The sequence below is a fragment of the Stegodyphus dumicola genome, chromosome 3, assembly GCF_044657685.1.
Source record: "Stegodyphus dumicola isolate Sdum_Otavi_A_Nest chromosome 3, ASM4465768v1".
NCBI classification, from domain to species: Eukaryota; Metazoa; Arthropoda; class Arachnida; order Araneae; family Eresidae; genus Stegodyphus; species Stegodyphus dumicola.
Window position 1 is genome coordinate 21,780,266 of NC_140770.1, and position 27,255 is coordinate 21,807,520.

At 35.4% G+C, this 27,255-nt stretch overlaps 1 protein-coding gene across 5 annotated transcripts in view; it reads left to right on the plus strand.

The window, feature by feature from the left end:
• LOC118181861 (neprilysin-2-like) overlaps positions 1 to 27,255 on the plus strand; it is a 155,840-nt gene that overhangs the window by 72,764 nt on the left and 55,821 nt on the right. For 4 of the 5 annotated variants that reach the window (XM_085812634.1, XM_085812632.1, XM_085812633.1 and 1 more), the window contains exons 6-10: positions 5,559 to 5,770; positions 9,920 to 10,096; positions 16,624 to 16,710; positions 18,132 to 18,256; positions 21,676 to 21,898. In XM_085812634.1, coding sequence (XP_085668760.1) covers positions 5,559 to 5,770; positions 9,920 to 10,096; positions 16,624 to 16,710; positions 18,132 to 18,256; positions 21,676 to 21,898 — 824 coding nt within the window. The remainder of the gene's footprint in view (positions 1 to 5,558; positions 5,771 to 9,919; positions 10,097 to 16,623; positions 16,711 to 18,131; positions 18,257 to 21,675; positions 21,899 to 27,255) is intronic. The other variant, XM_085812635.1, reaches the window with a different exon arrangement.

The window sequence follows — 27,255 nt, forward strand, 5'->3', positions numbered from 1 at the left end:
GTATTCTTCCCAGTGCATAGAGGAGAGCTGTTGTCATTCCCATTCCTAAGCCAGGGAAAGATCCAAAGAATCCCTCCAACTATCGACCAATTGCCCTTACGAGTTGCCTTTGCAAACTGTTTGAAAAGATGGTAAACAGCCGCCTAGTCTACTTCTTGGAAAAGAATCATATTATATCGCCTTATCAGAGCGGTTTTCGAAAGGGAAGAACAACTGTAGATAACATGCTCCTCTTAGAGACATCTATTCGAAAAGCATTTGTAAAAAGAAGCCACCTTGTCTCGATATTCTTCGACATTGAAAAAGCTTATGATAAGGCATGGAGATACGGTATACTCCGGGATCTTCACGAGAGTGGCTTGCGCGGCAACCTACCAATTTTCATTCAGAATTTCTTGAACAGTAGAACTTTTCAAGTAAGGATTGACTCTGTTTTTTCGGATATTTTCCAACAGCAAGAGGATGTGCCTCAAGGCTGTGTGCTTAGTGTAACGCTGTTCAGTTTCAAAATAAATTCTGTATTAAAAGAACTTCCTTCTACCATCTTGGGATCACTATATGTAGATGATTTACAGATTAGCTGTCGAGGAGCAGACATGAGATACATAGAGAGGCAATTGCAGATGGCTCTGAATAGGATCCAAGAATGGTTAGACAAACAGGGATTTACCTTTTCGAAACAGAAAACTGTGTGCGTGCACTTTTGTAGGAAGCGAGGTCTCCATCCTGAACCTGAGTTATAGTATCTAAATGGTACAATTATTCCAGTTGCGCCCGAAGTGAAATTTTTAGGAGTGACGTTCGACCAGAAATTGACTTTACTTTCTCATGTTTTAAACCTGAGAAAGAAGTGTCTCAAAACACTAAATATTTTAAAAGTGCTGGCGAACACCTCCTGGGCTGAAGAGCGTTGCTCCATGCTTCGCATTTACAGAGCGCTTATCCGCTCTAGACTGGACTATGGCTCAGTGGTTTATGGATCCGCTCGCTCATCTGTTTTGTTAAAACTGGATCCTGTTCACCATCAAGGTTTGCAGATTTGTTCAGAAGCTTTCAGGACTTCTCCTGTACAGAGCCTATACGTTGACTCTAACGAACCATCACTTTATCTGAGGCGTGAGCAATTGTCCCTTTTACAATATTTTAATATCTTATCCCAACCTGAACATCCCAATAAGCTGTGCTTACTTGATAATGAGTGTAAAACTTTATTTGAAACACGTCCATCCTGTGTTCCTACCTTTCCTTTAAGACTTCGCCCTATCATTGAGGAACATTCCCTCTCTGATATGCGCCCCCAAGCAGTACAGAACTTTGAAATCCCACCTTGGGAAAATTCACGGATTCAGCTTCTTGATGTTTTCAAACATCACGTGAAGGCAAGCACTAATGAGATCGTTTACAGACAACTCTTTGCTGAGCACAGGCACAAATATAGCAGTTATTATACGATATACACAGATGGATCAAAGTCAAATGATCATGTCGGGATGGCTTTTGTATTTGAAAATTACATAGAGGGCAGATGCCTGCACCATGCTTTCTCAGTCCTAACATCTGAACTAACTGCAATATATTATGGTCTTTTGTACATCTCAAAGCTCTGCCACAAAAAGTTCATAGTTTACACAGACTCGTATAGTGCTCTTAAATCCTTGGAAGCTTTTCCCAACACTCAGAATCCTGTGGTAGTGGATGTTCTGAAAATTCATATAAATTTAACGATTCGAGGTTATGAAGTCCTGTACTGCTGGGTTCCTGGACATGCTGGAATAAAGGGAAATGAGCTTGCAGATATCGCAGCCAAATCTGCTGTTGAACTGTCCAGTCGCCTTATCCCTTTTAGAGATATCTGCAGTGTCATCAAGGGAAAGGTCCGAAAAAAATGGCAGCAATTTTGGGATGTTCAGCATCACAACAAGTTGAGAAACGTCAAGCCTAGAATTGAGCATTGGGATTTTGTTGGAAATCGTAAGGAGGACGTTCTTTTGACTCGCCTCAGAATTGGTCACACTAGAGTCACACATTACTATTTTTTCAAAGCTGAAAATGAGCCTGTTTGTTTTAATTGTAATGTTTGTTTATCTGTTCGTCATATTTTAATTGAGTGTCCATGTTTTAATAGTCTTCGCCAGAAATATTTTAATAGCTGTGACTTACATCTCGACCGTTTAATCGGAAGAGAGGTCAATTCTAATTTATTTTATTATTTAAAAGAGATTGGCTTTTATTACCAAATGTAATTTGTTTTGAAGACTGTGTCTTGAATTTTAATATGTGCTTTTAACTTGTGTTTATATGACTTCATCCTCTGGATTTGGTACATTTATCTACTTGTTTTTATTTATTGAATTTTAATGTCATCAATTGTAATCATCTCATCTTTTGTTTGGCGCGTCATAATCATCTCTGGTTTTTGCGCCATAATCACTTACTCACTCACTCACTCACTAACACAGCTAATTAATTGCTATGGTGTAGTGGACAAATGCGCTACCCACAGCTCCTTTTGCAATCCAGACTTGAAATAAACTTCTAACTCTAACAATAGCATAAATTTTAATAAAAAAACTTTAACAGGTGCGATTCATGTTGATGTGGGACTGCGATACATACAGACCCGTAATTTCAGAAATTTATTAAACAGGAATGTGCGCTATCGAGAGCATACATGAGGAGTCATAGTTCTAGGGGGCAAAAATGCCCTTAGCCCCAGCAGGAAGGTTCTAGGGGCTTTCAACAAACCACCTTACTTTCTCGCTGCCAAAGTTTACTCCTGGCACGGCGTCGTTACCTCCGCTGAACCCGGAGGAGAATTCTATGCTGGTACATAACAAAGATGTCAACATTTCAACCCCAGAGAAAGACTTCTTTATCCCTGAAAGCGTTGGAGTGACTTTCGAGGGTGAAATCAGAATAATTCATAAAGGGACTTCGTTGGACCAGAATTTCTTATCTGTTGTGAATGAGGCACCATTACACCGCCGGTCTTCCTGGACGAAAGCAGACAAAGAACATCTATGCGACCTTGCCACAATGCTTTAAACGTTTAAGAACGAGAAAGCAGTTTCCTTTATGTATCTGTGAATACATATATTGGCGCAAACGATTTTACTCTAAAGTAAGGTTGAACTGTGTCACTACGAATAATTTACAGAAAGCTGTAAACTAAATCAGAATTTTGAAACGTTAATTATTTCCTTCGCTTGGAGCTTAGTTGCATTCTAGAAGACATTCTCCGTTATTTAATTTAGACATAAATGCCACGAAACATTACTGTCAGTTATGCTTTCATTACTGTTTGATTTTTATAGAAAAAATAGATTTATTTCTTGAGTCCGATGACATAAAATCTTTCAATCTCTCTTTCATTCTGACAAATTTATTACAATATTTATGTTGTCCACTGTATAGAAAAAGATGTATTTTCACGAAAATATCACAATCTTACGGATACCGTCAATCCATGCGCAGATTAGTGAATCCGGATATCGACAAAAAGCCGCCAATAACGAACAATCTGCGAACGCACGTTGTTTAGGAGGGGCATACGTTGTGACAGAAGTCTTGCAGCTGTGTAAACTGAACGAATTTTGGTAAAGTTGTAAGATTCTGTACTGTGTACTTTTAAGTAACAGTTGAATTTGAAGAATCTTAAGAACTGGTAAGGGACTAATTGCTTGAGTTCGTAATATAGAGACAACACGTAAGAAGGGTGAAATTACCCTTTATTATTCGAATAAAGTTTAACAGAACTCCGCCTTGGAGTTTTACAATAAAGCCGCCCCACTCGGCCTTGAACTTAGAAAACTAAGAACTAAACTTAACTAATCTTAACTAAAGGGATATAGCAGAAGCTACCAAGGTTCTAACCGAGTTGGTCCCTTAAAGCTGAATAACGGCGAAGATATCAAGGGCCTAGAGTACGGCCGAGCGTAATAGTAGTTTAAGAGAGAGTAGCCTAATAAGGCGGACGCGTACTAGCCAGAATCACTGGTTGTCTCTAACTAAGACAGTAGAACTTCGCGGTTAAATACTTCTCCTCAATTTGCATTCAAACGCGTTTATAAAACTACGTTCTGGCCGGAAGTTGTAAGTTGAAATTCAGGAAGATCGGAAAGGAACTTTAACTCGAAACTTAACTGTTAAAGAAATGAACATAATCCTCACAAAGTTAATGGACTTTTATTACATTCCCCATCAGGAGTTGGCGATTTTATAAACTAACCGTTAATTTGATAAGTATTCAATTAATTTACCATATATATGTATATGTATACACGTACCTTCTGCCCCATATTGGTAACATCTGAGTTGAACTTAATTTAACATCGCCCCCCCCCATTTAAGTCTCAGCATTGTATTGATTTTATTTTATTTTTAAAAAACGTATCTTTATTGATTGCACAAGCGAACTCGACGGCAACTGACAATTAACTTGTAGAACTCAGTGTCACATAACTTTGGCAGGTAATGTTGTGCTTGTAGATAATCTGATTTTAAAATTTATTTAAATTTACACCTTCGCTCCATACTCACAAACTATCTGCTAACAGCTGCTGACCATAAAATACCTAAGATACCTGCAGGCTTAATGAGCACCGGTGTGCTTCTTATTCTTAATTCAAAACAGTATGTAAACTTATGCTGCTCCTGAATCCGAATGAATTGCCATCCTTTCGTTTTGGCATTTTGCGTCGGTCTCCTATAAATGTCGGATCACTTTTCAAACTGTTGCTACAAAATGTTACAGTCCTGCATTATATTTGAAGAAACTAAATAATGAAAAATCTGCATAAATGTATGTATATTTCTCGTATTGTGATAAAACAACGGTACATAGAGTCATCGAATTTTGAATAACGTAATCCTCCAACGAATATGAGCATGTGGAAGACCAAATTTGAAATTTGAAATTTGTTTTATGATCGATTTCCTATTTTTTAAAACTTTGACGAATTTTTGATTAACAAACTCAAGGATTTCAAAGCGAGCAATGGCAACGTTGTGCAGAAAAAACATTTTTATCTCCAGCGCGTGAGTCTCTGTATCGTAAATTCTAAAGATATGCTCGTTTTAAAACTATTTTGCGATATTGCTGTTGCACTGGATCTTATGGTTTAAGTGCGAGGAACATGATATTTAATAAAGAAAGGTAACACACAAAATGTTAAAAAACGCCCCTTTGGACATAATTTAAAATCTGAAACCTTTCAGATTTTATATATTTTCTATTACATACTTTGTAAATTTTTAACGAATTCTTTAATTTTATTTTTATACCTAAAAGATATAATATACCTAAACGATGTAATTATAAACACTTAGCTTCAATTTATTAGATTGATAATTTTTATTAAAATTGACTTCAATTATTAAATTTATTAATATTCGAAGGATTATTTTGATTAACAAAACTAATGCCACATATTTTTGTCACACAGTTAATAGTCTAGTTTTCAGTTTTAAGCATAAAAACAGATTCATGTTAATGGTCTCGTTTAAACTTTCTGGTTATCATTGTGCTGTGTTAGCTCGTTTAACTTTTCCTCCTGCAGCTAGCATCGATGAAGTGGGTAGTACGCCTCTGGAGGATGTTTTACAGAATCTCGGAGGTTGGCCGGTAGTAGAAGGAGAAAAGTGGAGAGAAGATTCCTTCGACTGGCTGGATACTGTCATAGAATTCCGCAAAAGAGGCTACGATTTCGATGTATTAATGAGCTTTGATGTTACGCAGGACTATAAGAACAACACAGCTCATATCATTGAGGTAAATATGCCTAATTTAACAAAACTCTGTCTGTTAATTATGTCGTAGTAAAGGTAGAAGTACCGTAGTTTAAAGTGAAATAGTGTGAAATGATTATATAAAGATTTATATGATAATTACTATATACTTCGGAAGAATGGAGTTGAGATCTTAAATCTATATATGAAAAATGTTTCGGTAGATGTCGGCAGTTACTGAATATTACAGTATCTGAGTACGTCGGACACCTCAGTTTTGGAAAATATTACAAATAAATATATTATTGGCGTTATTTAGCAGAATACTACTTAAAATGTTAAAATCAGGTGATAAACATTATAAAAGTATAACTTTTTGTTTTTTCTTACATTTTGGATTAAAAATCTGGGTACTTTCCCATTTCGCCGGCGCTAATCTCGCAATGCTGACTTTTTTGGTAACAATACATAAAAACACATAAACATGAAAAGCACATAACACACACATGAAAAAGTATACACATAAAAAAAAATATTAATAATGCTGTAAATCTCGCTAAGCAGACTTATTGACGACAACACACAGTATACTTGTGAAAAAAATGTTATCAAATGTCAGTTATAAGAATATTTTACTTTGGAGGCACAAATGTTTTAATACCGTTTCAATTTTTTTCAAATGGCTCTTTTGTTCCCTTCTCCACAAAATTGTATTTATGGTTCACTCTGAAATGTTCCAAACGTTCCTTTCGTTCAAACATTCAATTGCTTCACGGCAAACTGCACCAGACATCCACTGTTTTGGTAGAATCCGTCCCGCATTATTTTTGCACTTCGTAAACATACTTTCATCCACTTGGACGATCATACCAGACTTTGGGTACAGAGACGCCCAAATGCAAACCCAAGAAGCTACGACAGGCAAAGCGAAGAAGGGTGGCCTCGTCAAAAAGTAAGAGTCGAAGGATTTCGAGGTACGCAAAATGCCACAGACTGTTCGACTTAGTTCCGGCTAAGTTATCCCACTGAATGTTGGATAGCAGTGATACTGGTTCAGGACCTCCGGACCTCGACACGGCGGAGACTTACTATAGCGAAGTCTCTAGAACGCCAAACGATATCTGCAGTAACTTACCGGAGATACCTACTCTCTCTGATGCGTGCCATCGGCTCCTTGTCCCAATAACCATAAAGGAGGTTGCGGTGGTCTTAAACCAAAGCAAAGCCAAATCTGCGCCAGGACCTAATGGCCTTCTTTTTGCCGACCTCAAATGCCGAAAGGGGAGGGAAGAAGCAAAACGTCGCAAGAGAAGTTGCCAAAATTTTCCACATCTGGTTAATTTCGCGGAAGGTACCAGCTAAGCAGGAGCTATCCCGAACGATTCTGATCCCGAAAGATGGAGCAACACCTGTGGACATGACGAAATGAGGACCGATCTCCACTGGTAACCCACTAATGCGTTTGTTCAAGGCCTTGATGACGAAGTGGCTACGAGGTACAGTTGCCCTGTGCGAACTTCAGCGCGGTTTTATGCCGTGCCCCTGTATTCGGGAGTGCTTGTTTCTCTTCGACAGGGTTCTTCGTGAAAAAATGTGGAGACGCCACAAACAGTAGTCTTTCTATTTTAAGTTGTTGACGTTTAAGCAAAGAATCTACACAATCCTTGCTCATGTGGTTATTCCAGTCCATAACTTCTTCGTGAATGATTTACAGCTGCTTTTCACACCATTTAACTGAAGTTAATTCTTCGCTCCAACCATAAATAACCTCACACACTTCAAGAAACTTAATTCCGATGACTCAAACCAATTCCTTTCCGGATACTTTTTTCACTGCGAAAGTTGATAGATTGCAGGGCAACTGAACTTCGTCTCCGAAACACAATTTCACTTCAAGTAGCAATTTTAGGCAAAACGCCTTTAACTTGAAAGATTCTTTCTCTATTCTGGACAAATCCCAAATTCTCAATGGCTTTTCATCCATTTTTGACGTATTAAGAAAAAGATGTGACTCATAAGAAATGGCCGCGACTTGTTTTGAAAATGTGGCAGTAAAAGGTTACCAACGGGAATGTTCAGTTTGGCGTTGGTTGTATTATTTTTGGCGAATTTATCGCCTGCGCCGGCGAAATGGAAAAGTGCCAAAAGTTGTTAATTTCAGGGGATTACGCACGTTCCCACAAAAATATTTATCAATATTTTACTTTCATATTTGTCACTTATATTTATTAAGGTATCAAGAATTAAATGGACTAAAATTTAAGTGACAAAGTAAATTATCTATTAATGATACTTGTTTGAGTATAAGCACTAGCTATTTTTCGAGAAATTTCTCTTTTTTTTTTTTTTTTTTTTTTTGTTTGTTTGTTTCCAAAATTATCTGCAAAAAAAATTTTAGATATGTACAAAAACCTAATCTTTTATTCCATTTAATTCACAATATTTCACAGAATATCCGTGGAATGTTTCGTAAAATTACTGTAGTAATATTTTAAGTTAAATTTTTTTCGTGACAAAATAGTTGAAAAAAATCAATTTTTCCAAAAAACATAGACTTAATATAATGCAAACACAAACAAGAATAAAAGAAAATATCGCCACGTATGAAAATTAAATTGCAAAGCTAATCTTTTTCTAGAGCACTATTTAACATTGAGAGGTTCAAAATCATCTCTTGAACATTAACAAACGTTTTCAAATGAAACATTCTCATTTTAAAATCATTTAGATTAGTCTGTGTACCTTTAAATAGCAGCTTCCGGTTTCTTAAATAGAAACTTTTGGTTCACAGCGCAGAAGAAGAATAGCCATAATTCTGTCTCTAACGACCGGGAGAGTTAAAATAAAAGTAGTTTGGTGAAGCTTATTTCTGGAAAGGTTCATAAAATTAATAAAGCAATATTTGAAGTTAATTTTTTTAGTTACAAAAAAGTAGAAAAAATCAAGTTTTGCAAAAAATGGATTTTATGTAATGCAGACACAAACAGGAGTAAAAGAAAATGTTCCCAAGTATGAAAATTAAATTGCAAAACTAATCTTTTTTTCATGAGCACTTAATATCAGATAAAAAGGTTAAAAAGCATTTTATGAGCATTAAAAAATGTTTTTAAATGAAAAATTCTCATTTTAAAATTATTTAGAGCAATATGTGTACCTTGAGATATCAGCTTTAGGATTCTTAAACAGAAAATTCCTTTCGCAGCGTAGAACAAGAACATCCGTAATTCTGCTTCTATCGACCGGAGAGGTGAAATAAATGTGGTTTGGGGGGAACTTAATGTATACACTATAAAATAAATTAATAAATATTTTTTTAAAAAGTTCCATAAAAATTAATTATTGGAAAGTAATCGGATATTTTAAATGATGACAATGAACTACGTGCGCTATCAGTATTGATCTTAGTAACTGGAGAATGAGAATATTCACAGAATGAAGTGATTGTCCACATCTCAGATGCATTATGTGAAACATTAGGTACTAAGGCTTAAACATATTTTTCCTAAGCCATTTTCCTCGCTGCAAGTACAAGAGGAGCTGTGAAGTTTGCTTCTGTAATATTATCATAGAATTCTCATAACAATGTGAACTTTTTTTTAAATTTGAACAAAGAGAAAGCCTCACGATTTACAGAATATTGTGTTCTTATGACTTTGTATTGAGTAGATATTTAATTTGTTTGTTTATGTTTTTCTCATTTATTCTTGCATTCATAAACTAGGTTAATTTCAAGATTGCACAAATGCATAATTGAATTTCAAAAATCATAACATAAAATGATTTCAAGCAGCAAAGTATACGCTTTCACATAGAAAACAACAAAGATCATGACGGTTCATTTTTGCGACTGTTCTTTAATTTTCCAGGTAATGTGCAAGAAATCGTGAGAAATCTTTCTTTGGAAAACCAGCGATTGAAATTTTCACTTAACCAAAGAAATAAAGTGAACATTTTAATCTTTTTAAAATAATAAACAACTGATCATTTGAATATTCTTCATGAAATTTAAATGCAATATTTTTCGTTCCCATTATTGAAACACTTCCTGCGCAGAATAGAAACATCTCGTGTCAGACATAAAACTAAGAAAACAAGGAAACAGTAAAAGTTGTAATTTTTGGTTTTATTTCATCATTTACGTCAATATAATGCTGTTTATTTAACTTATTTACGTTTTTAATTCTTTTTCTAGCTGGACCAACCAAGATTGGCGTTATCCCGCAACGATTTTCTCAGTGGATTAAATAGTTCCGTCACAGAGGCTTATTTCAAACTAATGGTGAAAGCAGCAAATAAATTGGGTGCAAATAAAGATACTTCCAAGGCCGAACTCAGAGAAGTGCTCCATTTCATAGCTCTGCTCGCGAATGTATATATAAAAATTTTCTTCTTCTTACTTTTGTATATTTTAACAGTAATTTTCCCTTTTCCCTTACATATTATGAGAAGACTTCATTTTATGTTTATTATTCGATAGGAACGACTAGTTCCGGCTTATATGAATGTTCGCAAACAATTATTCTAGGAATAGTTAACATTCATGTTAATAGCTGTTTTTACTTCCTTGTACGAAGTAAAAAGGAAGTATTCTAATCGCGAAAAGTTTCAGGCAGCATATTTCAACGAAAATATCCATTTTGACCGCTTTCGAATGCAATTTAACGATGTTTTTGCGTCATATCTGTACGTAAGGACAGAATAAAATACTCTTTTCCTTCAAAAAAATTATAAAACTGCTTTAAAATTAATTCTGAAGAGAATTTTTCGTGGCGTCTGTACGAACGTATGTACGTAGATACGTACGTACGTTCGTGCGTATGTACGTATCTCGCATAATTCAAAAACAAGTAGCCTCAGAACGTTGAAATTTTGTATATAGGATTGCTATAACATGTAGATGTGCACCTCGTATTTTGGTTGCAATCGGCCGCACCAAACATATATAAATATATTTATATATATATCCACTGTGTTACCCGGCTTAGCGATCTCAGTTTCTTTACTCTTATATGTTTGTAAATTGTACATTTTTTGCTTTAAAAATGATTGAATTATGTTGTTTTTATCTTCCGGTTAAGGATTTTATGCCTTTAGTAAATCTGTGTGCAATATTTTTAGAATTATCAGCAATTTTAAAGTTGTTTAATTGCCGCTAAGCCTATTTTTAATGGCGGCCATTGATGTTTACATTTGAAACAGGAGACTAGTGGATTTGTTGCCAATCTAGAGAAACTTAGCTTCGCGACAACAAAGATAACGCATTCATTTATTATTCCCAATTAAATCATGCTTAATTCTTTCTGAAATTTTTTCGAGGAAATAAGCGTTTGAGATTTACTTCGTAATTTTTAATATAGATATTTTGAGTTTTTATGTATTTTTGCCTTCTGGCGAAGTGAGAACTGAATTAATTGAATGAGAAATACTCAATTGTCTTTGAAAAACTGTTTCTGTTTTGTTTTGTTTGCTTAATTTCTTTTATACATAGTTCTATCTTTATTATAGTATTTGAATAGAACATGTGGGAACGATTAGATAATTCTTTAAATGATATACATTTTGTGCATTCTGAGTTATAATATGAACGAAATATAATACTGTTAAGTAAACCTAGCGCCAGAGTGTCGCTATGGTAAACAAAGTGAATTTTAAAGAATGCATTTATTCTATTGTGGTTTATGCGCTTTCAGTGAAGTAGGTTTAATTCAATCTAATAAGTTTAAATAAAATGCAAGAAAAAATGCGTATAATTTAATATTCCGTACAAGGAAGTCATGTGGTGTACACATCAGATTTTTTACAATTTGAATTCTAAACCATATAAAAAGCTTTCTTTGTTTCGTTTACCAATTAGCTATCAAAGGTTAGTTGAAAGTTATAAATTTGGCCTATTTTACATCCAGCGGTAATAATGCATACAAATTTTATTAAAATTATCAGCATTTCTAGACAAATATAATATTCTACATATATGAAGCTGGATATTAATAGGATATATTTAATCTCTATATATAATAAAGGAAAGAGTCTTTAAAGAAAGAGTCTTGTGATTTTCGTTCGCACTGGTCGTATGCTAATAGATCCAGGGCTAAGAAATTTGGTATATAGGTGCATCTAGAAGAGAGCCAGTGCATCTCGAAGCGATTTTTTCAAAATTCAAATCACATTTTTCTTTATTTTAACTTTTCGAATTTATCGCATCATTTTGAATAGTTTTATTCTTTTAGAAATGTGGTTTGGGCAATAGTTTTTCATTCAATTGTATACTGAGAATTCAGTTGTATACTTGGACTGTTGAAAATCATAACTGTTGCCACTTAAAAAAATTAGAGCGATAATTCTGTGCAGTTTTTTAATTTAATGTTTCTCTTGAATACTGGACGTTTGTTGAGAGAAGGCAACGGGAAGTTGGTTAATTTATTTATTGGAATAATTAATATTTGTATTAAGGGATATTGCTTTTTTTATGAAGTTTTTCTGCTGAGTAAAATTCTGCGCAGTTTTTAAATTTAACGTTTGGTTCTTCCTTTTGGCAGGTTTCCGGTGTATTCAAAACCCGGCCACGTAGCTACTAGTATAACATACAACAAAGGCATACTCCAATGAATTATTATAATGTTTATTAAATTGAATATATAGCGTAGCAACGAAAGATATCTAACGCGAGGTTTTGAAACTAAGCTGCAAGTTGTTAAAATCATGAAATATGTACTTCATGAGACCTCATCAACAGGATTAGAAAACCCGGATCGAACTAATACGTTTTCATCAACTTTATGCTAAGCTACTGGCAAGCAGTTCTGAAAAGGAAGTGTGAATGTTAAGGATAATATAGAATAAACGGGAAAATATCATTTTATAAGTTCCAAGAGTAGTTAAGGAATTAATGAGCAGCAATTAAAAACAAAGCCTAGTGTAAATTACGTAGTTAGATATTTATGATCTCAAGTGAAATTTTTATAATGATTTGATATTTAAATTGATATTGCATCAAGGGTTCAGTATTGGTTTATACTTTGACATATGGACTACTAAAATCTACATGGAGTTTTACAGTATTTATGAAATATGATTTGGAAGTGCAGATTAACAGTGGCACATTAAGAGATGACGTTGGTTACAGAAGTATCAAGGGGTGAGATTTCGAGGATTGCACAGCTCGAGATACTGATATAACGCTTGGAGTACTTCCATGTTGGCTTTAATGCGATTTTGCCGTGTTTAATCAAGAATCTCTTGAATTCAGTCCCAGGGTTTGTGGGATGCTTAATGGGGTTGTTCTCTGTTTGAGCATACTGGAACATGTAGTAATTCAGTTGCACCTTTCCCTACTTACACTTTGGAGGTGGTGTATTTCTTTTATGGAAGTAGATCGGGAATAGGCCGTGTCCGGAGATGTACTGGAAAAGTTAATGAGAATTGCTCCCTATATTTTCGTCATGTTTGGTAGGAAGCTGAAGGTTCGACGTCCTTCATGTTCCATCTGTCATCTGCAAGGTTTTAGCTCCAGTTTTAGGACAGATTTATTCCATGGGATTTCAATTTGGTCGTCATATTGCTGCTTATTTGGCAAGAGCGTCGGCTCCTTCATTTCTTTCGCAGTTACTGCAATCTCCGGTCCAGGTAATGATGAAACCCCTTTTGTTAGTTTGGATGATTGTTTCACAAATGCAGTGCTGACTTGTTAGTTCTTTATTGCACACATTGAGGACTGATTGTCCCTGATGACGTGAATAGTGTCTGTCATGAGTTTTAGGATAAATATCATGCTAGAATGGATTACTATCACCTCGGTCGGGAATACGCTGCTATTTTGAACGGAGATAGCCTTACCATGCTTAATTATATTCTGAAGTTGATGTAGTGCTGACTCGCATTCGACTTTTCCCTCAGTTTTCGAACTATTGTCGTAAGCCGTATATTCGGTTTTTGGGGGTGGATGGCTTATGATACCTTGGCGTTTGCGAAGTTCTTTTGTTGAGTGTTTATCAATTTTTCTGGGTTTTTCTTCTTAATCTCGTGGGTTGAAGATGACACCATTACCAGCTGCAGTTTTTCATTAGAGAACTGCAGTTGCTACAACTTCAATTTCATCTTGAATGCGAGTGTCCGTAGATCATCTACAGATTTGGTGTAAATGCTCTTATTATATTACGTTGGATATAGTACGTTGGACTGAGCTACAGTGCGTGAATTTATTGCCGTCACATGGAGTGCCCAGATAGAAGCGCAATACATGATGATCTATTTATTTCAGTTAGGAGGAGCAGCTTCATTATATGGTGTTTAGGATCGCCCATGTTGCTTTTTTTATCATCTAATTTAATCGTTAATTTAAGACTCTAAAGCATTTACGCATAATTTACATAATTATGCTGTTGGGAAAATAGTAACTAACATATGTGATGATCTTCTTTATTACAGTATTTTAGTCTCTGAAACAGAAAAGTGTAACTTCAGTAGTCCAGTGACTGGAAAGCAAAACATTCAGCTGATAACGCCAGTTTATGCTTATAAAACGAATTTCTCTAGCATTTATTGCATTTACACTTAGCTGACAAATTAAGAATTAACTTCATTATGTTCAGTGTCTAATATAGAGCTTGCCACAAATGCTCTGCAACACTTAAAATATGCACGTATTTTGTGCATTTAAACTCAATATAAAACTTAATTCAAATTCTAAAGTTAAAAGACAATTTTATAAAGATTTAAAAAGTTTTTTTATGTTTTAAAATTACATGATTATTCTAAATATTACTCGAAGAAAATGGAAAGAAACCTTGAAACTAATATAAGCACTTTCATTTTTAATTCTGTTAAATTTTTAATTATTTTTTAATTCAAAAGAAAGTAATAACGACAAATTAAAAAATATCAAATATTTGGAATCCATAAATGTGAGATATGTTTCTATTTTTTTCATATCTTAAATTTATACCTGAATTAGGAAATTTAGATTCTGGCAAAGCATTCGCGGAATATCTTCCTAAGGAGAGTTTTGCTTTCGTGGAGGAGGTTTTATAGGAAACTAATTCATATTCACCTTGGGCAGAAGGAAAGACACGAATCTTCACGGCAAACTGCACCAGACATCCACTGTTTTGGTAGAATCCGTCCCGCATTATTTTTGCACTTCGTAAACATACTTTCATCCACTTGGACGATCATACCAGACTTTGGGTACAGAGACGCCCAAATGCAAACCCAAGAAGCTACGACAGGCAAAGCGAAGAAGGGTGGCCTCGTCAAAAAGTAAGAGTCGAAGGATTTCGAGGTACGCAAAATGCCACAGACTGTTCGACTTAGTTCCGGCTAAGTTATCCCACTGAATGTTGGATAGCAGTGATACTGGTTCAGGACCTCCGGACCTCGACACGGCGACTTACTATAGCGAAGTCTCTAGAACGCCAAACGATATCTGCAGTAACTTACCGGAGATACCTACTCTCTCTGATGCGTGCCATCGGCTCCTTGTCCCAATAACCATAAAGGAGGTTGCGGTGGTCTTAAACCAAAGCAAAGCCAAATCTGCGCCAGGACCTAATGGCCTTCTTTTTGCCGACCTCAAATGCCGAAAGCGGAGGGAAGAAGTAAAACGTCGCAAGAGAAGTTGCCAAAATTTTCCACATCTGGTTAATTTCGCCGAAGGTACCAGCTCAGCAGGAGCTATCCCGAACGATTTTGATCCCGAAAGATGGAGCAACACCTGTGGACATGACGAAATGAGGACCGATCTCCACTGGTAACCCACTAATGCGTTTGTTCAAGACCTTGATGACGAAGTGCCTACGAGGTAGTTGCCCTGTGCGAAGTTCAGCGCGGCTTTATGCCATGCCCCTGTATTCGGGAGAACTTGTGTATCTTCGACAGGGTTCTTCGTGAAGGAAATGGGGAGACGCCACAAACAGTAGTATTTCTATTTTAAGTTGTTGACGTTTAAGCAAAGAATCTACAGAATCCTTGCTCATGTGGTTATTCCAGTCCATAACTGCTTCGTGAATGATTTCCAGCTGCTTTTTACACCATTTAACTGAAGTTAATTCTTCGCTCCAACCATAAATAACCTCACACACTTCAAGAAACTCAATTCCGATGTCTCAAACCATTTCCTTTCCGGATACATTTTTACTGCGAAAGTTGATAGGTTATAGGGCAACTGAACTTCGTCTCCGAAACACAATTTCATTTCAAGTAGCAATTTTAGGCAAAACGCCTTTCCCTTGAAAGATTCTTTCCCTATTCTGGACAAATCCCAAATTCTCAATGGCTTTTCATCTATTTTTGACGTATTAAGAAAAAAGATATGACTCATAAGAAATGTCTGCGACTTGTTTTGAAAATGTGGCAGTAAAAGGTTACCAACGGGAATGTTCAGTTTGGCGTTGGTTGTATTATTTTTGGCGAATTTATCGCCTGCGCCGGCGAAATGGAAAAGTGCCAAAAGTTGTTAATTTCAGGGGATTACGCACGTTCCCACAAAAATATTTATCAATATTTTACTTTCATATTTGTCACTTATATTTATTAAGGTATCAAGAATTAAATGGACTAAAATTTAAGTGATAAAGTAAATTATGTATTAAAGATACTTGTTTGAGTATAAAAATTGTTGAGTCTTAAAAATGTAAGACTGAACAAGAAAAAGAAACATTTACTTATACTTAAAAAAAAATAATTCTAAGGAAAATTCAGATGTCTTATATAGAAAGGGGTTGCTGTCACGTATTAATTAGAGAAATCTTAATATTAAACACTTCACGACTTCATTTATTTTTTCAGTTGTCTTTAAAATACATTTTATTTCATTTCAGTTAGTAATTTGTTCAAGATATGTAGTTCTAAGAGTAGTATGCAAGTGAAGTTTTTAAATAACTGTCTTTTCAACCCCTATAGCTCACTACGCCAGAAGAGCAAAGAAGGGACTTGGACGCTATGTATCACAAGTACACTGTAAATCAGCTTGCACAGGAAGTGCCAAAGGTAAAGATATTATACCTTAAAACATTTAATTAATATCATAAATGATAATGCTGACTATCTTCACAAATAGTTTTTAACTATTACAAATAGCACAGCACATTTTTCAAATCAAATGTAGCTTAGGAAGGGGAAGTGTTTGCTTAATATTAAAATATCCATATAAATAGTCATATAACAAAGGTTCAAAAGAGTGTTTCCTGGGAGAAAATAAATATTTTTTTTCCTCATCGGTTCTATATGTGTTTTTTTTTTTTTTTTTTTTTTTTTTTTTTTTTTTTTTTTCCGGGGGAGGGGCTGAATCTGAATTCTAGGTTTGCCACTTCTCCAAAGGCCGGCTTCGGAACAAGAATCGTAAAAAACCTCAAATTTTATCAAAATTTTTGTATTTTTCTCAATCTTCCGCTTATAATTCGAAAGCTAAAAATTTTTTGAAAGATGACAAATCTGCACGAAATTAAAGTAAATAAAGGTTTCCAAAAAATGGATATTTCAAACTCTGAATGGGTCCCGTATAAAGAGGACCTGGCATGGAGGTTCTTCGCCTGGTGTGTCTGCTTGTCGTATATAATATTCTAATCAAATACTTTCCCACCTTCTTCTCCCATCCTCCAAACATTTTTAAAGCTACTTCGTCTTGTAACCAGCCATTCAGTTGATCGCTGTAATCGCATGCGTTTAAATATTAAGACCTTTTTCAATTATCATGTGCGCATAATGTCTCAAGAGTGACGAATCGTTGGAAGATGGAGCACAGTCAGCTGTAATGAAACCAAAGGGGTTGAAATCATCCACTGAAACAAGTAAAAATCGAAAGACATAAAAAGTCATTAATAATTATTTATTTTTCTTTAATGACTTTTTAATGCGTGGTGGTGGCATTTTATTTGGAGAATTTCAATTAATGGGATAATTTAAAAGATTTAACGATGATTAAACAAAATTAAATCATAAAAACTAATATTAAACAAATTAAAAGAAGGATGCATCAACTATTTTATTGTTTTATTTTACGATATTACACAAATTTTGTGCAAATATGAACAGTAAACGTAACAAAACAAATCCAATTATGAAATTAATGAAACACTTCACTGTACGCAATGTTTCAGAAAAATATTTCGTTAAACATTAATAACAATGCCTAAAACGTAATAGCAATTGCACCAAATTTATTTCTAAAGTATGCATTTCCACCTGATGCGATATGCGAAAGGCATACAGACAGGAAAAAATTTAGCCGCTCTTTCACGTTCAAGGAGGACAGGAAGGAACAGTTTGACCTTTTGACCTTGTAAGATCAACTGAGTCCGTGAGCGCCACTCACATTTATTAGTGTTATTCCATTCTAATATACGATTTTGGGAAATTTCTAATGTTCTATACAAGATGCGTATTACTATTAATTACTATGATTCTCATAGATTAATTGGATGAAGTATTTTAATGGAGTACTGAGAGCTGAAGTCTTTGAAAACGATACTTTGATAAATATGAACCCAAGTTTTATTCAAGGTGTCGCCGATTTGATCAACACAACAGACAAGAGGTAAGGAAAAATTTCTAACGATTTCATATTATACGTACTGTTATTTCAATACGTACTGTTATTTCAATACGTACTGTTATTACTGTTATTTCAATACTGCCATAAAAATAAAACCAAATTATCTAGAGAATAGTAAAGATCACAGACAACAACAAACAACAATGAAAACATAATATGCGCTCTACCCATTTCAGCTAATAACAACATTAAAGCAGCTAAATAATTTCAATGCACTAAAAGAAGAAAGTAACATCTCTTCGATTGATTATTAATAATTTTAATGTACTAAAAGAAGGAAATTACATTTCTTCGATTAATTACTAATGATTTTAATATAATAAAGAAAATAATATTTTTCGAATAATTACTAAACAAAATTTCACTAACAGAAATTTTAACTCAATTAGTCAATTTAAAATATAAATGTAATAATTCGATGTTAATAATGTAATAGCTTTGAAAAACTTTATTGCAGAATTTATAAAGCTTGAAAAAATTGTGTAAAATATTATTCTGCCAGCTGTCTGAAAAAGGCTCAACATAAAGCGGAATCGCTAGTTAACAGTGTATAATCTCAAATATTCGAAACGTGCAAAACAGAAAATTAATTTATTATTTTTGAAACCTTTGCATCCCTTACGTTTAGAATCGTAATTCATCACTTCTTGCACTAATTGCTAAAATAAACTGTATAAATAAATGTAACCCCCCCCCGAGCTGTGATCTATTTTTATGTAACCGTTTTATGTTATGAACAAAACATTATTTTATTATTATTATTTATTTATTTATTATTAGTAGTAGTAGTAGTATTTAAACGATTAAATAACTGAACACGCATTGAAAGAAGCGGTATATTAAAGACACAGCCTGGAAAATGGTTTTTGCAAAAAAATGCACTTGCATAAAATTAATAATATCTTAGATAAAGAAAACTGACATTTTTAAAAATATCTTACTCAAAAGTAGAAAACCCTAATTTCTTATATTATTTACTTATAGCATTTTTCTCCAGTAAATAAATTCCAGTGGATATAGAAGCGAATTAAAGCCGGAAGGAAGGGAAACATACTTTATAAAGTTATAGAGATCATGGAAAAAATCTTTTATTGGGGGTTTATAACTTTGCATTTCTCACGATATCCGGATTCATAAAATTTCATTAGCATCATAATTCAAATACTTTTTTAAAACATAAAGCATGGGATACAGAGTTGTTCAGAGGTAGAGAATTAAAGCTAAAATTACGTGTTTTAAAATAAACTGTATAATAAGGTAAAAAAAGCCCAGCGAAGTACAGATTCCCTTGATGACATTATCACCTGCTCTTTGGAAATAGCAATAGTATCCAAGTTCACAGAATCGCAGAATATTGAGAGTTCTTACCGAGTTAGAATCACTGAGAAAGGAATTGGACGCATGGCTGAATGTTTGGTTTCCCTTTTTCAAAACAAAACTATGAATAATTTTCCCTTAAAACCCTTAATCTTATAGCTTACATATGGTTATACGTATGATTTAACCAACGAACTGCTGAGTTTTTCAACAAATAAATTATTATTTCAAAGGTACTAGAAATGTAAGTAGGCAAGTCAAAAATTATCTACACTTTTGTCATAACTTTTCTTACATTGCGCGCTTTGTCTTCTATCCTTGCATATTTTATTTTATACTATTGTGGTAATTCTTTGAAAGTTTGATCTTAATTCCTCCATTTTTCTTCCTTCTGTTGCAGATATATAATGGCTGCTCCATTAGAAGTTTGCACCAAAGAGGTACAACGAGCAGTGAACCGATTCCTCTGGTCGGAGGGTGTCAAAGGGCATAGAGGCATAGAGGTGTCAAAGGGTCGGAGGGTGCATAGACATGAATTGGCGAATCACTATCGATGAGGTAGCATCTGCTTTGAACATCGGTCATGGCTCTACCGATCAAATTATCCAAGACGAGCTCAGTTTTCATAAAGTCTATGCACTGTGGGTACCAAGAAAGCTTACTGCAGAACACAAGCTCACTCATGTTAGGTTCTGTCAATGCTTTGTCAAAACACAGTATTACGCGATAATGCACTTCTCCCATATTGCAATGATAGTCTGTGATGAATGTTTGACCCTTTGACACTCTCCGACAAGAGGAATTGGATCACTGCTCGTTGTTCCTCTTGGGAGCAAACTTCTAATGGAACAGCCATGATATATCTGCAACAGAAGGAAGAAAAATGGAGGAATTAAGATCAAACTTTCACAGCATTACCACAACAGTATAACAATAAAATACGAGGACAGAAGACAAAATGCGCAATGTGAGAAAAGTTATGACAAAAGTGTAGATAATTTTGACTTGCCCTCGTATTTTTCTTGATTGACCAACGATTGATTACTTCCTTGAAGCAAAACGTCGAGTTGTTATGGCTTCAAATAAAAATTATGGAATGGAAAGTTCTAAGACGCAATTCGCTTTGTAACTCTGCAAACGACGTTTTAAGTTCTATAATTTCTCTGTCAGCATTTACCCGATTTCTATCTAATGGTTAATTAAGTCTCTAGACATTTACATACTCTTTTTCTGATAATTTACGAATTTTTCTCCAGTTTTCTCCATAAAAGTATGTGTCTATTCCTTGCGTATTTTACCTCTTAGGATTTCAGCACCAAGTTCTGAAAATTTTTTAAATATTCCAGTAATTCTTCCCTCCTTCAGTGCTTTCAGTGAATGAGCTCCCCATAAATCCAAAATATATTCGCCCACGTAATGATGGTTTCCGTCTTAGCAACAAAGATACGCCGTCGGAATAGAACTGCGAAGGTCACACCGAGCCTCTCCCTTCTAACTGTTAAAAATTATGCCAACCTCATACAAGAAGTAATCAATCAAAGAAAAGCAAATTCAAACTGACATTCAATCTAAAATTTCGCTGAGTCAGCTGCACATTTATCTTCTCTAATTATTTATCCATGATCTGAGACCTAAAAAGGAGCAAAGACAACAATAAGGTAAGGTTAGGTTAACTGATTAAAGCAAGAAACTCGGGGGCTGCTTACCAATGGGAAAGGATGGCTGTGACGAAGACCTTTTTAAGGGAAACTAGCTCGATTCGCGTTAAACATGAGGAAAACCAAACATGCAACCGGCCTGTTCGTCGGGATTCGATCCTAAGTCGAACTTCCACTGTTCAACGACGTTACTACTCTGCTTCGGTGGCCATGAAACAACAATAAGAACGGGCGAGCTACAAGTAACAGAGAAGCAAAAATGAAATGACTTGCATAATTTTCTCCTCTCGATTTTCGGACGATAAATTTAAAAGAGAAAAAAAGAAAATACTCGAGTAAATACGGCACATGTATGGAAAATCAATCATAATAAACAAAGTAATACTACGGTGAGTTTAATATTAAAGAAAACTTTTTTCCTTTCAGGGTGGTGGCTAATTTCTTGATGTGGACGCTAGTTGACAAATCTATGCATCAACTGTCAAAAGACTGGAGGGGTCTGAAACAAGAGTTCAGAGCAGTGGCCATAGGAGAAATCCAAGAAAAACCTCGCTGGGAACAATGCCTCTCACCTGTATCTAGATATTTGGGAGAGGCACTCAGTTTCTATTACGTGCAAAATTATTTCAAAGAGGATAGCAAAGACGCTGTAAGTTCCAAAATTTATGGTTATCAGATTGTATAGCCATAATTCGCAGAGCACATCTGTTCGCTTCAATGACTTCACAGGATGAAAATACTGAGTCACTTACTTAACAATTTACGTCGTTCTGAAAATTTGTCGTAGAAATTAGAAAACAACGGTTTCACAACTGCTATTGTCCTCCTACAACAAATCCCTCACTCTATAACTAGTTCTCAATACTAGTAGCACCTATGGGGAGATGGAAAAAACCATCTCAAATTATTAGTTGTGTGGTAACATTGTTCAGCTTACTATTGTCAGTCATTTGCGCTATAAAAAATTTACAAAACTTTCTAGTTACCGGCGAAAGAATACAAAAACGTCGCCAAACTTTGTTGAAAACTAAAACCATGATGCATTGAAGTGCCGTTGAGTTAAGGATATATATGCAGCTGATATTCCTTTGACTTTGATAAAAAAATACCACATGACGATTCATAGATTCAACAGTAAGGTCGGCCAGATACTTTCTGGAATTTCTAGTTGCCCGTTAACGACGCTGCTGGTGAATGACGTATTACCACCCTTTCCTCAGACAATTCTAAAGATGCTTAGTATAACTTAATTCCGAAATTCCTGGAATTTATTTTAGCATACAGAATTCAATGGAAAGCTCCCACGACCCATGGTAGCCAACCGTGATCTGTAACAGAAACAGTAGTCCTGCTGGCAAAATTTCAATCCGGATGGCAGAACAGCGTGAACACTACTAGGTGATCACTTAGCAAATCAAAGAAGTTAGATGAACTGAGGGCGCTTGGTACATGTGCTATATGTCTAACGTATTACAAGAGGAAATATCCAGAATCAGCTTTGAGCCCTCGTAAACATTGTATAATTTTAACTTGGTACTGTGGAACGTTTACCTTATGGGGCTGGTGCCATATTTTTAGCCTATCATCAGCGTGATGCAATTGGAATCGAGTATCATCACTCATGCTACTCGCTTCTAATCCTCGAAGCTATGTGCACTATGTATGACATTGAGCACTATGCCGTGCAGTGACAAGAGATGTTCTCATAGGCTTTCCGTTTTTAAAGCTCATACGGTGACGTGAGGGCTTGACAGTCAGCCTACTACTGTCCAGCTGAACGCCCTCATTCAGTTTGGATGCTCAACTCAGTTAAGGTTTGGTGTCACTTACTATGTACGATAAGGCTGAGTCCTTGAAGTTTAAATTATCCAGTGTGCCAGTTCCTTTCCCAATTACTCTCTTTTTTTATGTCCTCTACATTCGGCCCATTCCCCAGCTACTTCCAAAGGCACAACATCTCATTAACAGATATATGCGTCTGTGGAGCCCCAGGCAACCCAGACCACTATTTTTTCACCTGCCAGCTGACAAAAGACCATCACCTCCCATGTCCAACCATGAACAGAGATGCGTACCACCGCTTTATCATCACTCACAAGCCAGCCATAACCAAAATCTGCAAAGTTATCACTCAAATCGGGGCAATGGGCCAAGATATCTGCTCACCGCAATAGACCAGATTAAACACGATCATCTTTTCGTCTCCCCTACCGACTATCCAACCTTTTCAAAAGCTTTTCACTCAGGGGCCACCCCCACAAGTTGTTAAACTAAAGCTCCCCACCACCAAAGTGCCTTCGAATGCCTACATCACCTTCCAACCTATTGCAATGAATGGTTGCACGTAATAATTGCACCGCACGTATACATCATGCACCAACTCCGACTATGCCTAAGCACTAGTGCACACATCAGTGAAGATCAGTACCTACACCGTACTTGTTCACAGTCATAGTAACTGTGCAAACATTGTGACTGTGTACTGAAATTACTGTGCCTAACATAGTGTCTGCGCTGTAGTGACTGTACCAATCTATAGCAATTGCATTAAAACTTAGTGACTGTGCCAAACTCCAAATTTAGTGCTATTAGTACCACAGTGTACACTAAACTTTAGTGTAGCCTGAACTCTTGCAAATTTGAACTATAGTGCAGACTGTACTTTCAGCGAACTCTAACACTAACTCCTGGCACCATAACTCGACATCCGGTACTAATAGCTTCATCTCTGTGTTTAAGTGCTCACAGCACATTTGCAACCCCAAGGATACCAGCAATACACATATGACTTTATAAGTATTTATTACTCTTGTTTTTACTCTTGTATCTTACATATGTGTCTCTCTTCATATTTATCTTAATATCAATGCACCCTTATGTTCGTATCTGTTAGAATTTGTTTGTTTTTGACTGTATATGTATCTATTCTTGTATTTGTTTTGTATATTTTTATGTATCTGTGTTATTCCAACAGCCATGCACACCCACAAAGTTATTGTCACGCAACCATTGTCAAACAATAATCCTCAGGCCCTGTTTGGCCATGTATTGATCTTTAGATCTGTATTATAAACTCCCGAGGCAGCCTCACGGGGCCCCAGGGAGTTGTTATTCCTAGATAGGGGAGGGCGTGGGACACACGCCTGTTTACCTATGTTAAACACCAGGCGTCCCCGTCCTCCGTCACCTGTCACCTGTCCTCTACATTGTTGATTGTGGAAAACAAAAACCTCCATTTCTCGAATTATTTATAAAATTGAATGAATCTTAAATCAAGCATTGATCAAAGGGGTTTAAATCTCATGTTTAACCCTAAGCAGCTTTCACTAATTACTTAGAAAGGTACCAGTTATATATGTTCAGTTACCAGTCCAACTACCAGTTATATATGTAATATGGTAGTGTCCTCGTATGCAACTAAATGAGGTAACAGTTGTATGATATTTGCGCAAAGCTGTCTATTCTTAATTCAAAGACACTTTAGAGTTTTGTTAATTACCTCAAATCTAGTGCCATGCGAAAATTCTCGATACTTAATGTTGAAAATGTGATTTCCTAAGAATAAATAAGTCATTGTATTTAATAGGCTTTCAGTTATCTGAGAGTTACTAATTAATTGTTCTTAGCGTTATATAGTAACTTTGCATCAACTCTCTGGTTTTCAAAACAAATGGATCTAACTTAGTTTAATTAACTTAGTTTAACTTAGTTTAGAATGTAATTATAGTTCAATTTATTTTTTAAGAAATTTAAGTTGTTACATGCCGCGGACCGTTCTTTAAAATTTGAGAATTTAGCTCCTGCATGTAAGTTTTTTAAACAAAATTTCTTTTAGTGGTTCACTATAACTATTTTCTTGAATTCAAATTAAACTAAATACAGAACAAGACACGAACAGAATCGGGTTATCAAGTGTTGGTCCAGCAGAAGGCGAAAATATAGTAATAAACCCTTACCAAAAGCAAGCTTTCAGAACGCGAATCCTCATATAAGCATTATATTATTTGTCTGTATTTAATTTGTCTAAGCATGAGAATTTCATTTACAGAGGATGGCTGCAGAGCTCCTGCTGCGTTGCAAAAGTCCGAAGCGGCATGGCCGTATATATACGGCCTAGAATATTATTGTGATATCTGTAAGAACGTATATGTACGTGCATATTAAAATTATGTCAACGAAAGTAAGGCAATATATCGAAGAAAACAATTCCAGGTATAAAATACCAGGAGAGGTTTTGCATTAAAATCAAAAAAATAATTTGTTCTCATAGTAGTTTTGGGAAATTTGTCCTTTCTTAACGAAAGCCCTGGCCGCCTAGAGGATTAATGGAGGGTTTGAAACTTCTTTCATTAAAGTAGACAAGTAGTCAAATATTGCTTAGAACAGAATATCCCGAGCTTTAAATTCCTCCTAATTCTCAATAATGCTCCAAGACACAACGCGGAAGCTTTCACAATATTGCATCCAAATCTAGAGGTTTTATTTCTTCCATCAAGCAGCCTTTCCTTGATTCAACCAATGAATCATAAAAAAGACTACAATGTCAGACGTGTTTACATCTCTGCTAATAAAGAATTATATGAAGGAAAGTATGACTGACTAATGGCATTTTGTAAACCGTTTAGCATGATATACTGCATAGAGATGATTACTCAGGCATGGGAGTAAGAGAATGCTTGCTGGCATTAACTCTGGCCAGATGTTGTCGACTAAAGGATTTCCATCGATTGAGAATGAAGCAGGATAATCGTATAAACTGCTAAACAATTAGCGACGAAGAATTTTAAGATATGCAAGAAGAAGAAATCAAAAAATTAGTCGAGAATGTCGATCATGAAATGAGAAACAAAAAAGTGAAATATCTTATAGTAGTAGTAGTAGTAGTAGTAGTTTTATGGCGCAAAGCTCAATAGGCCATATGCGCCAAACACAGGATTCTTTTTTTTAAACTACAAACTAAAGGAACAAAAAATATAAAGACAACAGAACACTTTTAAAATCGAGGCAAGTAAAAAGATATTTAAATGATGGGATGAAAATGCTGATTATAACTTTGATAATGAGAGATGCAGTATAGATATAAAATCCTAAAACATCTGATTAATTAAAATTCCAACATAAAATCTCAGGACAAAAATCAAATTAAATAATAGAAACCTGTTTCCTTGAGGTAGTGAAACAAATTATTATTGACCTCTCTTCCGATTAAACGGTCGAGAGGCAGGTCGCAGCTATTAAAATACTTCTCACGAAGATTATTAAAATATGAACATTCAATTAAAATGTGATAAACTGAAAGACAAACATTACAAGTTGCACAAATAGGCTCGTTCTCAGCTTTCAGAAGGTAGTTATGTGTCACTCTACTGTGACCAATTCTAAGGCGAGTCAAAAGAACTTCCTCCCTGCGATTGCTAGTAGTATCCCAATGCTCTATTTTAGGCTTCACCCTTCTCAACTTGTTATGAAGTTGAAGGTCCCAAAGTTGCTGCCATTTCTTTCGGATCTTCTCTTTTATGACACAACGGATATCTTTAAAAGGGATGAGGCGGCCGGACATTTCAACAGCAGATTTCGCTGCGATATCCGCCAGCTCATTGCCCTTTATTCCTGTATGTCCGGGGACCCAGCAGTACAGAAGTTCAAATCCACGACATTTCAATTTAATATTCAACTTGAGAACATCCACTATCACAGGATTCTCGGTGCTAGAAAAGGATTCTAAAGCTTTCAATGCACTGTAGGAGTCCGTATATACAATGAATTTTCGATGGTGCAGCGTTGAGATGTACAAAAGCGCATAATATATGGCAGTCAGTTCGGAGGTTAAGACAGAGGAAGCGTCGTGTAAACGTCTGCCTTCCATGTGGTCACCAATTATACATGACATGCCAACATGGCAAGCTGACTTAGAGCCATCCGTATATATGGGAACATAACTCCTGTAACTCCGCCTGTGATCAGCAAAAATTTGTCTGTAGATGCTCTCATCAGTAGTTGTTTTTC